This window comes from Pipistrellus kuhlii, unplaced genomic scaffold (genome assembly GCF_014108245.1).
Source record: "Pipistrellus kuhlii isolate mPipKuh1 unplaced genomic scaffold, mPipKuh1.p scaffold_m20_p_7, whole genome shotgun sequence".
NCBI lineage: Eukaryota > Metazoa > Chordata > Mammalia > Chiroptera > Vespertilionidae > Pipistrellus > Pipistrellus kuhlii.
Window position 1 is genome coordinate 13,091,381 of NW_023425573.1, and position 15,360 is coordinate 13,106,740.

The 15,360-nt window shown below is 42.7% G+C and overlaps 1 protein-coding gene across 1 annotated transcript in view; it reads right to left on the reverse strand.

Annotated features, from left to right (window-relative positions):
* Positions 1-15,360, reverse strand: part of PLCL1 (phospholipase C like 1 (inactive)) — a 228,266-nt gene that overhangs the window by 32,823 nt on the left and 180,083 nt on the right. The window contains exons 2-3 of the mRNA XM_036421659.2: positions 11,905-14,379; positions 9,319-9,522 (exon numbers count right to left, since the gene is read on the reverse strand). Coding sequence (XP_036277552.1) covers positions 9,319-9,522; positions 11,905-14,379 — 2,679 coding nt within the window. The remainder of the gene's footprint in view (positions 1-9,318; positions 9,523-11,904; positions 14,380-15,360) is intronic.

A 15,360-nucleotide genomic window follows, 5' to 3' on the forward strand; every position in this document is an offset into this window, starting at 1 on the left:
AGAATCCCTATTGTGAGTACAAGTGGGTGACTAACACTTAATAAAGTAGAATTCATCAAGCAAAGCATCAGGAAAAATACATTTTGCCATGATTGCTTCTCCCTGCAAGTCTAATTTGCAATATGCATCCACCAACACAATTATTCTTCCAATGAAACCTGGAAAGAACTGCATTTACTTATATCTACTGCTCTTTCAGAAAAGGGGTTATCAAATTTGGAAAACAAATCACAGAAGAATGTGAGTCAATAAAAAAAAACCTCAATCTGCCGAAACCGGTTTGGCTCAGTGGTAGAGCATCGGCCTGCGGACTGAGGGGTCCCAGGTTCGATTCCGGTCAAGGGCATGTTCATTGGTTGTGGGCACATCCCCAGTAGGGGGTGTGCAAAAGGCAGCTGGTCGATGTTTCTCTTTCATCGACGTTTCTAGCTCTCTATCCCTCTCCCTTCCTCTCTGTAAAAAATCAATAAAAATATTTTTTTTAAAAAACACTCAATCTACTCTAGACTTAGTTTGTTCCCTCTCCTTAAGAACAGTGAAATAATTAATCAATCCCTTACCTTCCTTCTAACCAAAACACTGGGTGTTAATTTTTGGTTCTGTAGTGGCTCAGCTGTTCAGATTGCTTAAAATAAGCCTTGGATTTTATTAAACCTGGCACATTTTTAAATCTGACTGCTGTTGCACTATCTTTGCTAATAGAATGAAGATACTTCCCTTTCATTTTTAATTTCTTTTGAAAGTCCAATAAAAGCAATGTTAATTTTGTTTTTAAGCAAAGGCAATCCCGTCAAAGGTGCTTATTTTCAGCAAAACTAGAACACACATAGGTCAGAACACGTGCAAGCTGACCGGACATCCACTGCCTCGGGGGATGTGATGGGTATTCTCTGGCCCGGACCAGCTCTGAGTCACATTTCCAATCTGGCCTGTGACAGCACAGGGCAAGCAGACTCACATGGAGACGGCTAAGGTATGCCTGCCTCCACATCTTGATAGCAACAGGAACTTCCGGGAGCTGCTTTCTGAAAAGAGGGATCATTGTGCTTTTTCCTCCAGTTGCTCTATTCCCAGCAGTTGTCAGCTCTCTATTGACTAATCATTAGAAATGTTTGATTTTATCCAGCTATGATTAAAATTTAGCTAATTCATAACATTACCAGGTGACTAACCTTACTGAACCTTCTCCAGATTTGCAGGACTGCCTCCCACTGCCTTTAACTAAAAGTGTTGCAAGACCATGAATTCCAGAAGAGTAAAGTGAACTTTGAGGAGATAGGCACAGTATTCAACAACAAGCCTGCCCAAAATACTACTTATTAACATGTCTCTGATACCTAGTGTCTTTGGGAATGTGGTGCCAAGTGGAGATGTTGTCAGCCTTTGAGGGGCTGACAATACCCCCATTATACAGAAAATGTGTCAGAGTCCTTATCATGCCCATAAGCAAAGGAAGTTTCAATGCATTAAGTGTTCAACATCTTGTCTTTCAATAACATGCTCTGGATGGGCAGCTGCCTACAAGCTGTTCTTTCTCTGGGTTCCATTTCTACACAAGCCAACAGAGTTTTTGAAATTCGTTAACAAAATTTCCACCTAAGTTTCATAATGAAAGAGGGAGGTGGAAGAAGAGTATCTTTCCTTATCTAATTATAATTTACATTAATTTCAATAAGCAAAACTACATACCAATAACTTTTTCCCATCTTGAGACTCAATATATCTCGGTATAATGGTGACAGAAGAAAATGTAGTTAACCCAACTCATTATGGTTGGCTTAATTGGGATATCTGCCAGTATATTGATTCCATTGCAAGAGTGATTAAAGATAGCAATTAGCTCTTTTTGCTAGATTCCTGGTCATGCTAACACGATCAACCGCTCTCCAAATCCCACACCAACTGGCTTAGTAAAAGATTAAGTAACCCTTGACTCGTGTTCTCTAGAATGTTTTGATTTCTTCTTTAACTTCAGAAAATCTGTTGCTCTTGCCACAGTAAAGTTTTAACTTTTATGTTAATGATAAATAAGTCAACACAAAAGTCACCTTCAGAAAATGCTTTGGGTTTATTTTTTCCAGTTGCCGCCCCTGTGACCATCTCTCCTCTGAATGCTATATTCAAACACTACCTGCCCAAAAGTTCTCACATTAATTTAAAACATTTAAAAGGACTGAATACTTTTTGATCATGCATGAAAAATTAGACAGGTGAGAACATTAGAAAAGCAAATTCAGCTACCTCAAGAAAAAGATTCTATGTTTGTTTTTTAGACACCCCAGTCATGTCCTGTCATCAAATGTAGAAAGAAATGTGACTAAAGTAAAATGTTAGGGCTGGGACTAGAGATGGGTTTCTAAAATAATATTCAGCCTACATGCATAAAAACACCATGTTGGAAAGAAAAAAGTCAAACCTATTCAAACAAAAAATTTTGGCATTATCCTGCTGAAATTGCTAAGTATTGTCCAGTGTAGTCATCCACTATGATGACCTCATATTAAATGGTGAGGAACATGAGCAGATCACTAACCCCAGACTCCTAGGCCTGGGTTGTGCTCACCAGGCTGTCTGTCCTGAACTTAAGAACTGGAACACAGGGCGTGGGGTGCCTCCCACAGTCCTTTCTATATGTACTTCAGTGGGATATTTTCTTAGAGAAAGTGAAAGCCCAGAGTGGGGAAGTGACATTTACTGTTTCAGAGACCTGGGCCAACAAAATCACAGTGCAATAAAGGGGCAAGTCACAGAAAATGGTGTTCTGAGTTTAACTTAAGTTCTTGGGAGTGTTACTAACAAGTTTCCTGAGGACCAGAGTCACCAAGACAGCACTGCGGCAAGCATTCTATAGCGCCCACAGCTCTCCTCTGTGTGTTCCAAGCCCGCAAAGAACACTGCCCACTTTTAGGGATGATTCAATGTGCCCAGGTTACTGATCAATAACATTCCTGGTTTGCTTTCATGCTTTTCAGAAGTTGTCACATCCCGTCTCTGGCTGTGACACGTCTTCGATATCAGGAAAATCACCTCTGCTTCAGCTGCACTAATACCAACTGGACATTTACAGAGTTTCATGCCCATTCAGTGTGTTAAGGGAGACTGCAGACAGGACTGCTCCCAAGAAAACTCGCAATTACTTGAACAAGCTGTGGCTCACCTGACCCAGACTTGGAGAACCCTTTGTCATTGGGATCTCTTACTTTTCCCAGGTAAAAACTTGCTTATAGGACAGAATCAAAGGTACAGATTACCAATAACCTAATGTGCTATTAATCACGGAGACTTTTTTGCATTTTTAAAAAAGATAAAAAGTCTTGCCCTGCTGATGTGGCTTAGTGGTTGACCAGTCAGGGCACATGCCTGGGTTGTGGGCTCCATCCTCAGTGTGGGGTGTGCAGGTGGCAGCCCATCAGTGATTCTCTCTCATCATTGATGTTTCTCTCTTTCCTTCTCCCTTCCTCTCTGGAATCAATAAAAATATATTTTAAAATACATACGGTATAAAAGGGGGAAAATGTCTTTAACTCAAAGAAATTCATTGTAATTTTGAAATTTCAAGTACCATGGAGCAGACAGCAGCCATGTGTTTTAAATAGGATATGGGACGGAGGTATGGAGGTATCTTCTGAAATTATGCCATACAAATAAGCCTAGTTTATTAGGAATAGATTTAGTTTTTGGTCCTTTGAATTAAACACTACATATTTGCTACAATCTATTGTATAATAATGAAAGCGTAATATGCTAATTAGACAGGATGTCCTTCTGGATGACCTTCCAGACGAAGCCGGGGCTGTGAGGGGAGCCCAGGTCCCGGGTGCCAGAGGGAGGCTGGTGCTGGCAGCCAGGGAAGGAAGGCCTGCCTACTCTTGCATGAATTTTGTGTATCGAGCCTCCAATAGAATTATAATTGCCATACTAAGGTCAAAATGACTTTATATAGATAGATAGATAGATAGATAGATAGATAGATAGATAGATATAGATATATAGATATATAGATATAGATATAGATATATAAACTTTATATATATATAAGCTTTATATATATATATATATATATAAAATTTATATATATATGTAATTTTATTTTATAGAGGAAGGGAGGGGGAGAGAGAGATGGAAACATCAATGATGAAAGAGAATCATTGATCTGCTGCCTCCTGCATGCCCCCTACTGGGGATCAAGCCTGCAACCCAGGCATGTGCCCTTGACCAGAATCAAACCTGGGACCCTTCAGTCTACAGGCTGATGCTCTATCCACTGAGCCAAACTGGCTAGAACTTAAGATGACTGTTAACACTGAATGACTTTTTTAAAACCCTTAAGAGGAAGTATTTCCAAGTCTTAAATTAGCCAGAGTTTGGTAAGGGCTAGGGTCAACAGAGGTCATTCGGAAAAACCTAAATTTAGAAAAGGATCTGTGCAGATGAACTCAGGGTCAATGTTTTCTAGAACAGTTTCATTTATTTCCTTTTGATCAATAGTATAAATTGATACAGTTAGTTTGGCTATCAATGAATGTAGGTTAGCTGGTTTCTTGATTCGTTTCTTTTGACACAGAAGTAAGCCAAACATTTGTATCTGTTCAGAATGACTTCATGTTCTTTTCTGTATTTTTTTCTCTTGGGTGGCATATACATAGTTCATTACCATATATGAGAAATTTAAACATTTAGGCAACTTGAGTGCAGGTTGAACATGCAAGCTGTTCATTTTAGAATTCCTGCCCCCTACCACTGCCACCATCAAGAAATAAACCCTGAATTTGCTGTCTACCTTAGTCATCCAACTAAGTTCTTATTAACATCTCTAAGGTTTTTAAAGACTATTTTTATGGGAAGTTTTGTGTTTTCATAACAATTGAGCGGAAGGAACGAGGAGTTTCCATATACCCTCTCACCTCACCTACCCCCAGTTTTCCCTACTGGTATCATCTTGCATTAGTGTGCTGCGTATATTACAATTCATGAGCAGGTATTTATGTTATTAATAGGTAACATCCACAGTTTATATCCAGGTTCTCTCTTTGTGTTACATACCCAGTGGGTTTTTATAGACGCATAGTGACATATAGCCACTTCTACAATATCACAGAGAATAGTTTCTCTGCCCTAAAACTCCTGTGTACCACTTACTCATATCTCTCTCTCTCTCTCTCTCTCTCTCTCTCTCTCTCTCTCTCTCTCTCTCTCTCTATCTCTCTCTCTCTCTCTATCTCTCTTTCTCTCTTTCCCCCACCCCCACCCCTCCCAGCCCCTTGCAACTACTGGTCTTCTGGTCTTTTTACTGTCTCCATAGTTTCACCTTAGTCTATTGGCTTGTAACTTTGTGGCTAAGACAGGAAAAAATTTAGCTAGGGTGGTGTCACAGAAGTAAACAGAGGGAATTTGAAGATCCACCACATTCATTTACAGCATGAGAACTACACTATTTTCACCAAGAATAGATGTTTTTATTTACTTTTTATTCATAAATGGATAACTTACTACATGCCAGCACTGTCTTAGCTGCTAGAGATAACAGTAAGTGAAACAGACAGGGTCTCTGCCCACTCTAAGTTATACATTCAAGTTCAGGGACGAAGGAGAAGAACTGAAATTAAACAAAAAGTCAAGCAAAATATTTTTCAAAGCTGCTAAGTAGCATGATGAAAATAAAACAGAGTTATGTGATAGAGTGACAGGTGGGAACAGAGGCTAGGGAAGGCTTGTCTTTTCTTTATTGGCTTAAGAGGGGGATAATTGTGGGGAGCAGCTCTAGGGTCAAGCCTTGGGCTGACCTCTATCAGGGCCACAAAAGAAGTCCCAGTCTGGAAGGCAGAGCTCTCGTAGCATAATTAAGCCTGACCTTGTCGCCCTCCCTAATTCCTTCCTAAGTAGTTAATGGGCTGTGGGAGGTGCAGCAAGTGTTGCCAAAATAAGAACATCTGTATACCTGTTAATCTATCCTTGTTTTAAACAAACTATAAAACAAAGCATCAGCTTGCAGGCTGCGTCTTCTGTGTCCTCATCCAGGCACAGGAGATCCACAGAGCCCCATCTGAATTCTCTTTCTGTCTTTTCTTCAATCCTTCACTACCCCTCCTTAGGTTCACCCTAGGCCGTGCTTGCAGAGCACAGATAGTGAGGGAAGAAGGAAGGGAGAAGGGGAGTAGAGAGGAAGAGTTTTTGTTGTCCCACTTGTTCATGCATTCATTGGTTGCTTCCTGTATGCCCTGACCAGGAATTAAACCTGCAACCTTGACACTCTAACCAACTGAGTTCCCCAGCCAGGACAGGGAAGGCTTCTCTGAGGATAGGGCCCTTGAGCTAGGAATTAAAGGATATGAAGCAGCTATCCTTGCAAGAGAGAACTTTCTAGGCAGAAGGAACCACAAATAACATGGCCTAGAGATGCAAACAAGCTTGATCTGGTTGAAGAAAGAAAGAAAGCCAATTTTGAATGAGAGAGTGAGCCGAAGAGAGAGTGTGAGAGTGAGGCTGGGAGAGGCAGGGGAGACAGGCGGGCAAGGCCTGCTGATGGATGGACCCAGAGGCCACAGTGAAGAGCTCCCAATTCATTGTAATGGGCAGCCACTGGAGGATTTTAGAGCAGGAAAGTGACCTGCTCTGATTTATGTTTTTAAATGATCACTCAGGATCTACTGAGTATCTTAGGAGACGTCCTTTAAATAAATACTAACATTAATACACCAAGAGTATTAAAGATGCCAACCATTACAATTCAGATCCTAAAAAGTAAAAATCCATTTTTACATTCGAGGTCAAGATCATCATGACACACATCTATCCCTACTCACTCTACCCCCTAAAGAAATAACCACAGAGGTCAGCAGTATTTTTAATCACATGCACAATCTGCTGAGGTTACCATTTGGTACAAGGACATTTCTACTGAACTCTCTACCAAAATTTTTTTTTAATCACTCCATAGGCAACTATCAAAGAAGATATCATTACAAGCATTTCTGCTTGCTAGTGTGGCTTTTACTTTAAGCTTTGGAAACTATACTATGCCTACAATTAAAAATTGCATTTTAAAAATCTCAATGAGAAATGGCTGGTGTCCAGCAGGTAAAACTGAAAAACAGACAGCACTGGATCCTCTGGGATGTGGAATGGACACGGCCAACCACTGTCCAGTGCTTTGCTGCTCATTTCAGGCTCAGCTGCAGGGCACCAGCCTCCCGCTCAGCAATAACTTTTCTTTCTTCGCTTACAAGGGAATTGGAAGAATAAGTGATTTCCACTGTCTCTATGGCAACTAGCACCCTAATTTCACCTCTTAGATGGCAATTATACCTATTCACTGAATAGCTTTCAGTCCCCATTTTTATGATGAAAAATTGATTTTTGTGGAAAACGAGATATAGGCAATAGGCGAACTTTTCCTCCCGTAACCATGGAGTAGAGTTTATAAGAGGGCCCATCATTCATAAGCAGAATACACTCTGTGGGGTACTTTTCTTTTTCCATTACAGGATGTTTATCCCAAAGGTCATCTACTTGGTTTTTTAATGGGAAAATACTAGTATTATTCTCTTCTTCCTTAACATTTATTTTTATTGAACTAGGAAAATTACTCAGGTTCATTGTGAAGAGTTTGGTAAATACATATAGAAAAGTATACACAAGAAAATAAAATTCCTCTTATTTAAAACCACTAATAATATCCTGTTAGCATTTTAGATGTGTAGACATACAAATACAGTTAAAATACTCTAAGGTATATTTTTGGAGCCAGAGTTTTTCACAAAACATGATATGTGTCCTCCACATCATGACATATTCTTCCAATGCATGATCTTAATGGTTTCCACCGAGTGCATGACATGGTTTACCATATTTTATTTAACCACCCACTCTATGTTGACATTTTAAAATACAAATATTTATATACAAATTTGTTGGCTTAGAAAATAATTCTCTGGAAATGAAATATATAGATCAAATGGGATAAACATTTTAAATTCTCTTTAAATTCTCCCCCTAAATTATATCAACTTATTTCCCCACTAGAGGTGGATGGATGGCAGTATCTTAAATTTTCTTAAATTCCTTATTAGAAGTGCTGTTTAAAAAAGACAATGCCAATTTAATGGAGAGGAGAAGTATGTCACTACATTTCTTTAATATCTTTCATTTAAATGTATTTCAAGGTTAAATGTTTTTATATTTCCATTATATTTTGGGGTAGAAGAGATCCATGAATCGTCCATTCACCTTTGAAACCAAGACTATTTGTTATTCCCTCATACCCATTATCCCTTTATTTCTCAGTAATAGAAGAGATGGACTTTCAGTTAAACATTTGGAAATGAAGACATTTCCCATCCTCCTTTGCATCTGAGTGTGTCTTTGTGTCAACTCCAGGCTGATACATGAGCAAAACTTATCTATGCTATTTCAGAGAAATATCCTCAAAGGGAAAGGATATGGCCTATAGTTCTGCTCTATCCTCCCTGTTAGTTGAAATGCAGATGCTATGGTTGGAGTTCCAGCAGCCGTTCTGGACCATAAGGACGGGGTAGGGATGGTGGAGCAGACGCCAGAGGAAGCCTAGGTGCCTAAGAACTTGGGAGAAGAGCCACCTTGTTTGGCTGGTCTCCAGATTTTTATGTGAGAGAATAAAACTTTGTATTTTCTAAGCCATAATTACCTTGCATTTTAGTTTCCTGAAGCTGAACTTGATCCTGATTAATGTAAGATTTTCTTCCCCGTATTTTTCCTTATCAGTTTTCAAGTACTCATTCTATTTTAAGAATATTTACTTTATCTGGCTTGCACATTACAAAATTTTCCAATTTGTTATTTGCTACTTCATTTTTTATGAAAAAAAAATAGTTATTCTTAAGTTTAATTGCTATATAAATCCATGACACATTCAGAAAAATTAGAGAATAGTATTAGCTTACAAATGTAAATTCCTAAAAACTGTTTTCTCAACCATCATAAGGCAGCATAGAGGTTTAATTGCACTCCCTATGGGTGTGCAATTAAATGGCTCTTTTGTTGGCTAACGCTATTTAGATGATGGGATATGGATGCTTTCGAGGACTTAATCAATAATTCATTCTTTGCTAAAAGAGATTTTCCATTTGCAGCCTGTGGAGCTCCGGGCTCAGAGAGCAGCCTGAGAGGTCTGCCCCGGGCTCAGGGGAAGCCAAGTGGCTGGCCCTGCCTCCACCCCCAGCTCGGATTTCAAAGACCATCACTCAGTGTCACTCATTAATGTCCCTCAAAAACGCCTCCGTATGATTTCCCCGACACACACACACACACACACAGGTCAGAAATACAGTCATCACTTCCTACCAGGTCATAGGCGGCCAGCATCTTTTTCTGCACGTCTGGCATCGCCCCCAGCGGCTCCAGATACGGAAAGCTGTCCTTCATCACGAGGGACACGGAGGGAGTATTGTCACTGGCGATGAGGCGCGAGGACAGGGTCAGCAGGCACTGCTTCAGACTGGCGATAGGAGGCAGGCCGCACAGCTCCTTCACGGACACGATGGCATTCTGAGGGCAAGGAAACATGGGATCACACATCTGACCATGTGACACATTGTGCATTCATTAAAAGCACTCCTTTAAATGCTCGTGTAATTTAACCTGAACTGGATCATAACCAACCAGAAACGTTGTGATGTGCACAAAGGTAACCCAGAGCCAGTTCACTGTCATCCTTCATCTTCCTCCACCTCTAGCAACTGCCACAGACATGCCACAAAGCCTCTCAGGTTATGTCCCGAGGCTACACAGCGCTTTTCCACGCAGAGCCCTGGCAGAGTCACACACAAGAGCACTGGCTGGTCATGAGTGTCTTACTGGGTTTGTATTATGATGCTCATTAAAACATGTCAGCACAGTGGAGCACACCTCCTTTAAGCTTTTCCCCTCGGGGCAGTAGGCTGTTAAAGATCGTCCTCTTTTGACTCACCATCAATGGTATTCCTCTGTCATCCCAGCAGGAAAGCACCTGCAGATGCGGGCGCTGACACACAGTTCATGAAGAACTGCATTTAAGAGCTCTGTTACGCAGGCTTTTAAAAATTCATTTAAAGTCATAAGACTCATAACTATTCTGTTTTATTAATGGTGAACAGCACCAAACCTACGTATATGTACCTCATGGATTTAGTGACAATGACAGTATTCATTTCTCTACTCCTGAGGCTCCAAGTAATCTGTAACCCCCAAGGACTTCATGCTGAGATGGTATAAATTATCAATCATACTTGGAAAAACTTTATCTATAGCCAAATCTCCTTAATATCTATTTTATTTTAATATATTTTTATTGATTTCAGCAAGGAAGGGAGAGGAAGAAAAAGATAGAAACATCAATGATGAGAAACATCGATCGGTTGCCTCCTGCAGGCCCCGCACATGTGTCCTGACCAGGAATCAAACCATGACCTCCTGTTTCATAGGTCAAGGCTCAGCCACTGAGCCATGCCAGCCGGGCCTTAATATGTATTTTAAATACATAATATATGCAATGTATATGTTTTAAGAATTATATAGAAATATATAAAATCTATCTTCTAACATTAAGTTAGATGTAAAATTGACTTATAACTAATGTAATATAGGGATATATATTAGCTATAGAATTATGTCAGAAAGTCAGTAGAAGATGCTGCTATTTGGAGCCTATTTTTAAATAATCCTTATAATCTAAGTATTTATATGTGATTTACAAACCGTATTATCTTTTGGCATTTTGGCTATTTAAAATTATTTTAAGCCTATTCTAGAACTTCTTTGTGAAATAATGTGAAAGTAATCTTTTCACCAACTGATGGGTATGAAGTTTGACATCATGTGACTAACAGCCATGAATGGTCATGCATATCCATCGCAGGCAATTCTGGATTTAAAGCCAAACATCGCTATTTATTCACTGTAATATTTGGACAATTACAATACTTAACCACTTCTATTTCTATTTTGAAAGTGGGGTGTTTTCGGTGAGAGTTATATTAAACTGTTAGCTAGAGGGGCAAATGAAGGGCACTGAAGAAGATGCCTCCCTGTTCTCTCTCATGCAAACACCACTGCCACCTCTGCAAACCAACACACGTGGGCACTTCGTGAGGTCCTGGAGTCAGATGGCTGCACAGTGACAGGAGCTAGAATGAGTGTACTCAATCACATTGAAGAAGGAAGTCTGCAGCCGTCTCTGGTTACCAACACTATTGAAAGGAAGGAAACTAACATTGGATTTCTCTATGCTGAGACTGGGCCATTCGCACACACTCTCACCTAATTCTCATAATAATCCTTTATATATACATACATACATATATATATGTATGTATATATATATAATATATTATAATATATTATATATATTATATATGTTATATATATTATATATAATATATATTATAATATATATTATATATATAATTGTAATGATTATGCATTTGTCTGTATGTATATATATTATATATAATATTTTATATTCTTTTCACACATTATATATATATTATATATATTATATATATATAGTTGTAATGATTATGCATGTGTTTGTATGTATATATATATATTATATATAATATTTTATATTCTTTTCACACTTCACATACACATTCCCATCTATCAGTTTAGTTATATACTAGGGATATTTAATAGATTTGCAGCATTTCGCTACAATGATACTCTGGTCACTAGCTTAGTGCAGGTCATAGGTAACACAGCATTACAACTAGAAACATAAAATAGATCTGCTTTATCACAGGTAAAACGGAACTTAATTCAGTGATATTGGGTACCTTCCACCTTTCTGATCATTGCTTGAGGAATCAGATTCCTACTAAACCACCACGGTCACTGATAAGAGTGGGGTCCAAGGAAGCAGGGGCCAGGGAGGCAAGCAGGGGTTTGTCCTACCTGCATGTTCTCCCTCATGTCTATGGCTTCTCGTAAGGGATGCACCGCTATTTTAAAGATGTCGTCGATGGGCTTGAGGCCCACGTTCCTGAGCATGGTGTACTCGCGGGCTTTCTTGCCCATCCTCACGGAGAGGCTGCGCTTCTGCGGCTTCCCGCCGCCGCTGCGGTTGGTGATGGCGATGTGCACGAAGAGGGTGACGTGCTCCATGACGTCCCCCACGAAGGAGCGCAGGGGCACGTGCCGGTAGCCGGGCTGCAGGCACTCGAAGGGGATGGTGTACTGCCCGATGAACTCGTCCCCGATGTAGTCGTCGTCCAGGACCACGAAGCGGATCATGGCCAGCTCGGGCAGGTTCACCTGGAACTCGAACGTCTCGTCGAAGATGGGGTTGTCGCTGTTCTGCTGCACGGTCTTCGTCCTCTGCTCGGCGCAGTCCGCGGGGATGCCGTGGATCTCGATGCACACGTAGGGGTCGATGACGTCCCCCTTGGCGCACGCCCCCTTCGGCTTGGGGAAGTTCTGGCCGCTGATGATCTTGATGTGCAGGGCGAGCGGAGACACCCCGGGGACCACGCCCTTGGTGTTGGCGCTGAAGTAGGACACCTCGTCCCGCATGACCGACGGCCTGAGCACATAGCCGCAGCCCCCGTTCTGCAGGAACCAGCCCGTGTGCAGGTCCATCATCGGGCCCGGCGTCTGGAAGTTCATCGCCACGATCTGGCAGCCGCAGTTCCAGAAGTCCTGAGGGTTCAGGTTGCTGGAGTCGATCCTCATGGCACTTGGGTAGATCCTGGACAAGAACTTCTTGTTGTAATTCACAAAGTCCTCCGGGTACTCGTTGGCGATGCGGCTGGCCTCCGACTCGCTGAATGAGCACATCTCCCAGTAGCTTTGGCTTCGCATGGACAGCTCGAAGTCCCTGTACTGCACGGACTGGCAGATGGACACCAAGTCAGAGAGCTCCCTGCACAGCCAGATGTGTTTCTGCTCGCCGTTGTAGTCCACCGACATCCTCCGAGATATCTCGGCTTCTTCGTCTTCGTCGGTCACCTCTCCCTCGGAGGCCTCTGAGTCGGGAGGCAGTTTCTTCCCTTTCACGATGATCCTCCTTTTTAGTTTTTCGGGGGAGGGGAGGTAGGCTTCTGACGGCGAGGGCGCTTCGGTGTAGAGCTTGGTGCCGAAGACCTTTCTCATCTGCTGGGCCATCACCTTCTGCTGGGGCAGTGAGCAGTGGTTCCCCAGACACAGAAAGAGCGGGTACTCGGAAGCCACGAAGGCGAACTTGTTGACCACCTCCAGGACACTGCGGAAGGACAGGTGCGTGCTCACGTTGTTGCGGTTGCAGAGGACCGGCTCGCTGTCGGGGCCGTCTCTCACATCGAGCTCGATGCTCCGACAGCCCATCTTCAAAGCTCTCATGTAGCCGTTGATGTCCGCCGGCCCCCGGAACTGGTCCTCGACGAGATAGGTGTTGTGCGAGGCGCTGATGTAGTAGTGAGACAGCGGCTGGCTCATGTCCTGGGCGACCTTTCTTTGCTCCGGGTCGAAAAGGTCGCACTCTGGCGACAACAGATACTGGGTGAAGCCATCGATGGCGAGGAACCCTTTCTGACGCCCCTCCTCGGAAAGCTCGTATCTCCGAATGATGTCCAGGCACATGTCCTCCGTGATATGGGCGACCCCCTGCTCGGCTTCCAAAAAGAGCATCAGGTCGTTGGCGTCCAGGTACTCCTTGTTCTTGGATATCTGCACGAGTAGGAAATACACCTCTGGCCTGGTGCAAAGCTCGCAGAAGGCTTCGCAGAACTCCTCCTCGGTCACGCGGGTGGTGAGCTTCTCCTTGCTCTTCTGGATCTCCTTAAACTTCAACCTGACCTTGGACTCCTTCAGGGTGGGGTTGAGCTGCTTTATCAACTCCACCGCGGTGTCTTCCAACATGATCCCGTTCCCGTCCACGTCCGCCGCCACAAACACCGTCTTCAGCCACATGAACCTGGGCGTGTTCTGGTTGCCCTCCATGAAATCGAGGGGCTGCTTGCTCCGGGAAACCAGGTACCGTAACCCCGACACCCAGATGTTCGCCACGTCTGCCGAGTGGGCCACGAGGTCCAGAGACTCGTAGTTTTCCCCGTGGAGGATGGAAAAGGCACAGTCCTCGCAGATCTGGTCGGCGAGGCCGTTGTTCCGGAACGTCTCCGTGTTCTTGCCCAGCCTGATCTCTTTGACGGCGGAGATGTCCAGCTTGGCTTTGTCCAGGTCCTTCTTGGACGGCTCCCAGCGGAGAGCCAGGAGGTCGGTGTCCAGGGTGAAGAAGCGGTTGTAGATGCGCGAGTTGGGCCGCACCTTCTTGAGCTCGCAGCCGGCCTGCATGAAGCTGATGCAGTCGCTGGCGCTGCTGACCTTCTTCTCCGAGGGCATGCTGCTGAAGGACACCGTCTTCTTCCGGCCACCGCCCTTCTGGGTCGCAGGATCCTGCAAAACAACCGGGAAATAATGAAGCCTTGCCTTTGGACAATAGGGACCTTCACTTACACTCTGTGGGCTCCTCAGACTCCGTTCAGACATGACGGTTGTTTGGACTGAGGCTGGCCTAGAATGTTCCTCTCCACTATTTCAGAAAAGAGGGACTGCTGAGGAAATTGAGGTTATTTGGTTCAAAAAAATACTTTTCAAATGCCTGCATATTCTTTGAAGTAAAATCAAACACTATTAAGCTAACTGCAAATCGCTCATTTGCGCATTAAAGCAATTTTGTAAGAAGCTCTAACGTGTTGGCAATTTGACAACCTTGCTGAGTCCATACAGGTGGGTGAAAGAAATAGAGCTGGGTTTCTTTTGAAAGTTTTCCTTATTGGTACTTAACAACCACATAAGTTGAATACTTAAAACGAGTTCAAATAAAAGAATTTAACCTTAGCATACTTTACATTACAAAAAGGGCTTATACTATAGCTTAACTGAGGATTATTTTTCCCCTCAAACTATTTTGAAGCACATGAGGGTATTGGAAGTTGGACTGAGAGCTGACAGCGGACAATAACTCTTGCTTGAGCGAACTTTCAGACCGAGGTATACAATTGAAATGAACATTCGGGAATCTGCATCTGCATCTCAGTCTACTGCTATTGGTTACAGCCCCAGCTTAGCACCGAGCAGATACATGACTAGCTCCACTCACTTGTAAGGTCCCTCCAATGGAAGTGAAGTGTCAAAGCCCTCTGCCACAGATAGCACAGGGAACGTGTGCACCCTGCCTTTCCCCAAGCCTGTAAGTGTGCTTGGAACTTAAGTCTGTGAAACCCCGTCTCCTCAGCCCATTTCACCCTTCCCTAAGCAGCATGCTCATTTCAACCATTCAGGTTAGTGTATCTTATTCAGGTCAATTCTCTCCTGTGGCTATTTCCTCCTTGGGTGTATCTGGGCCTTCTTATTGTCTTTCCTGAGCTATATGTC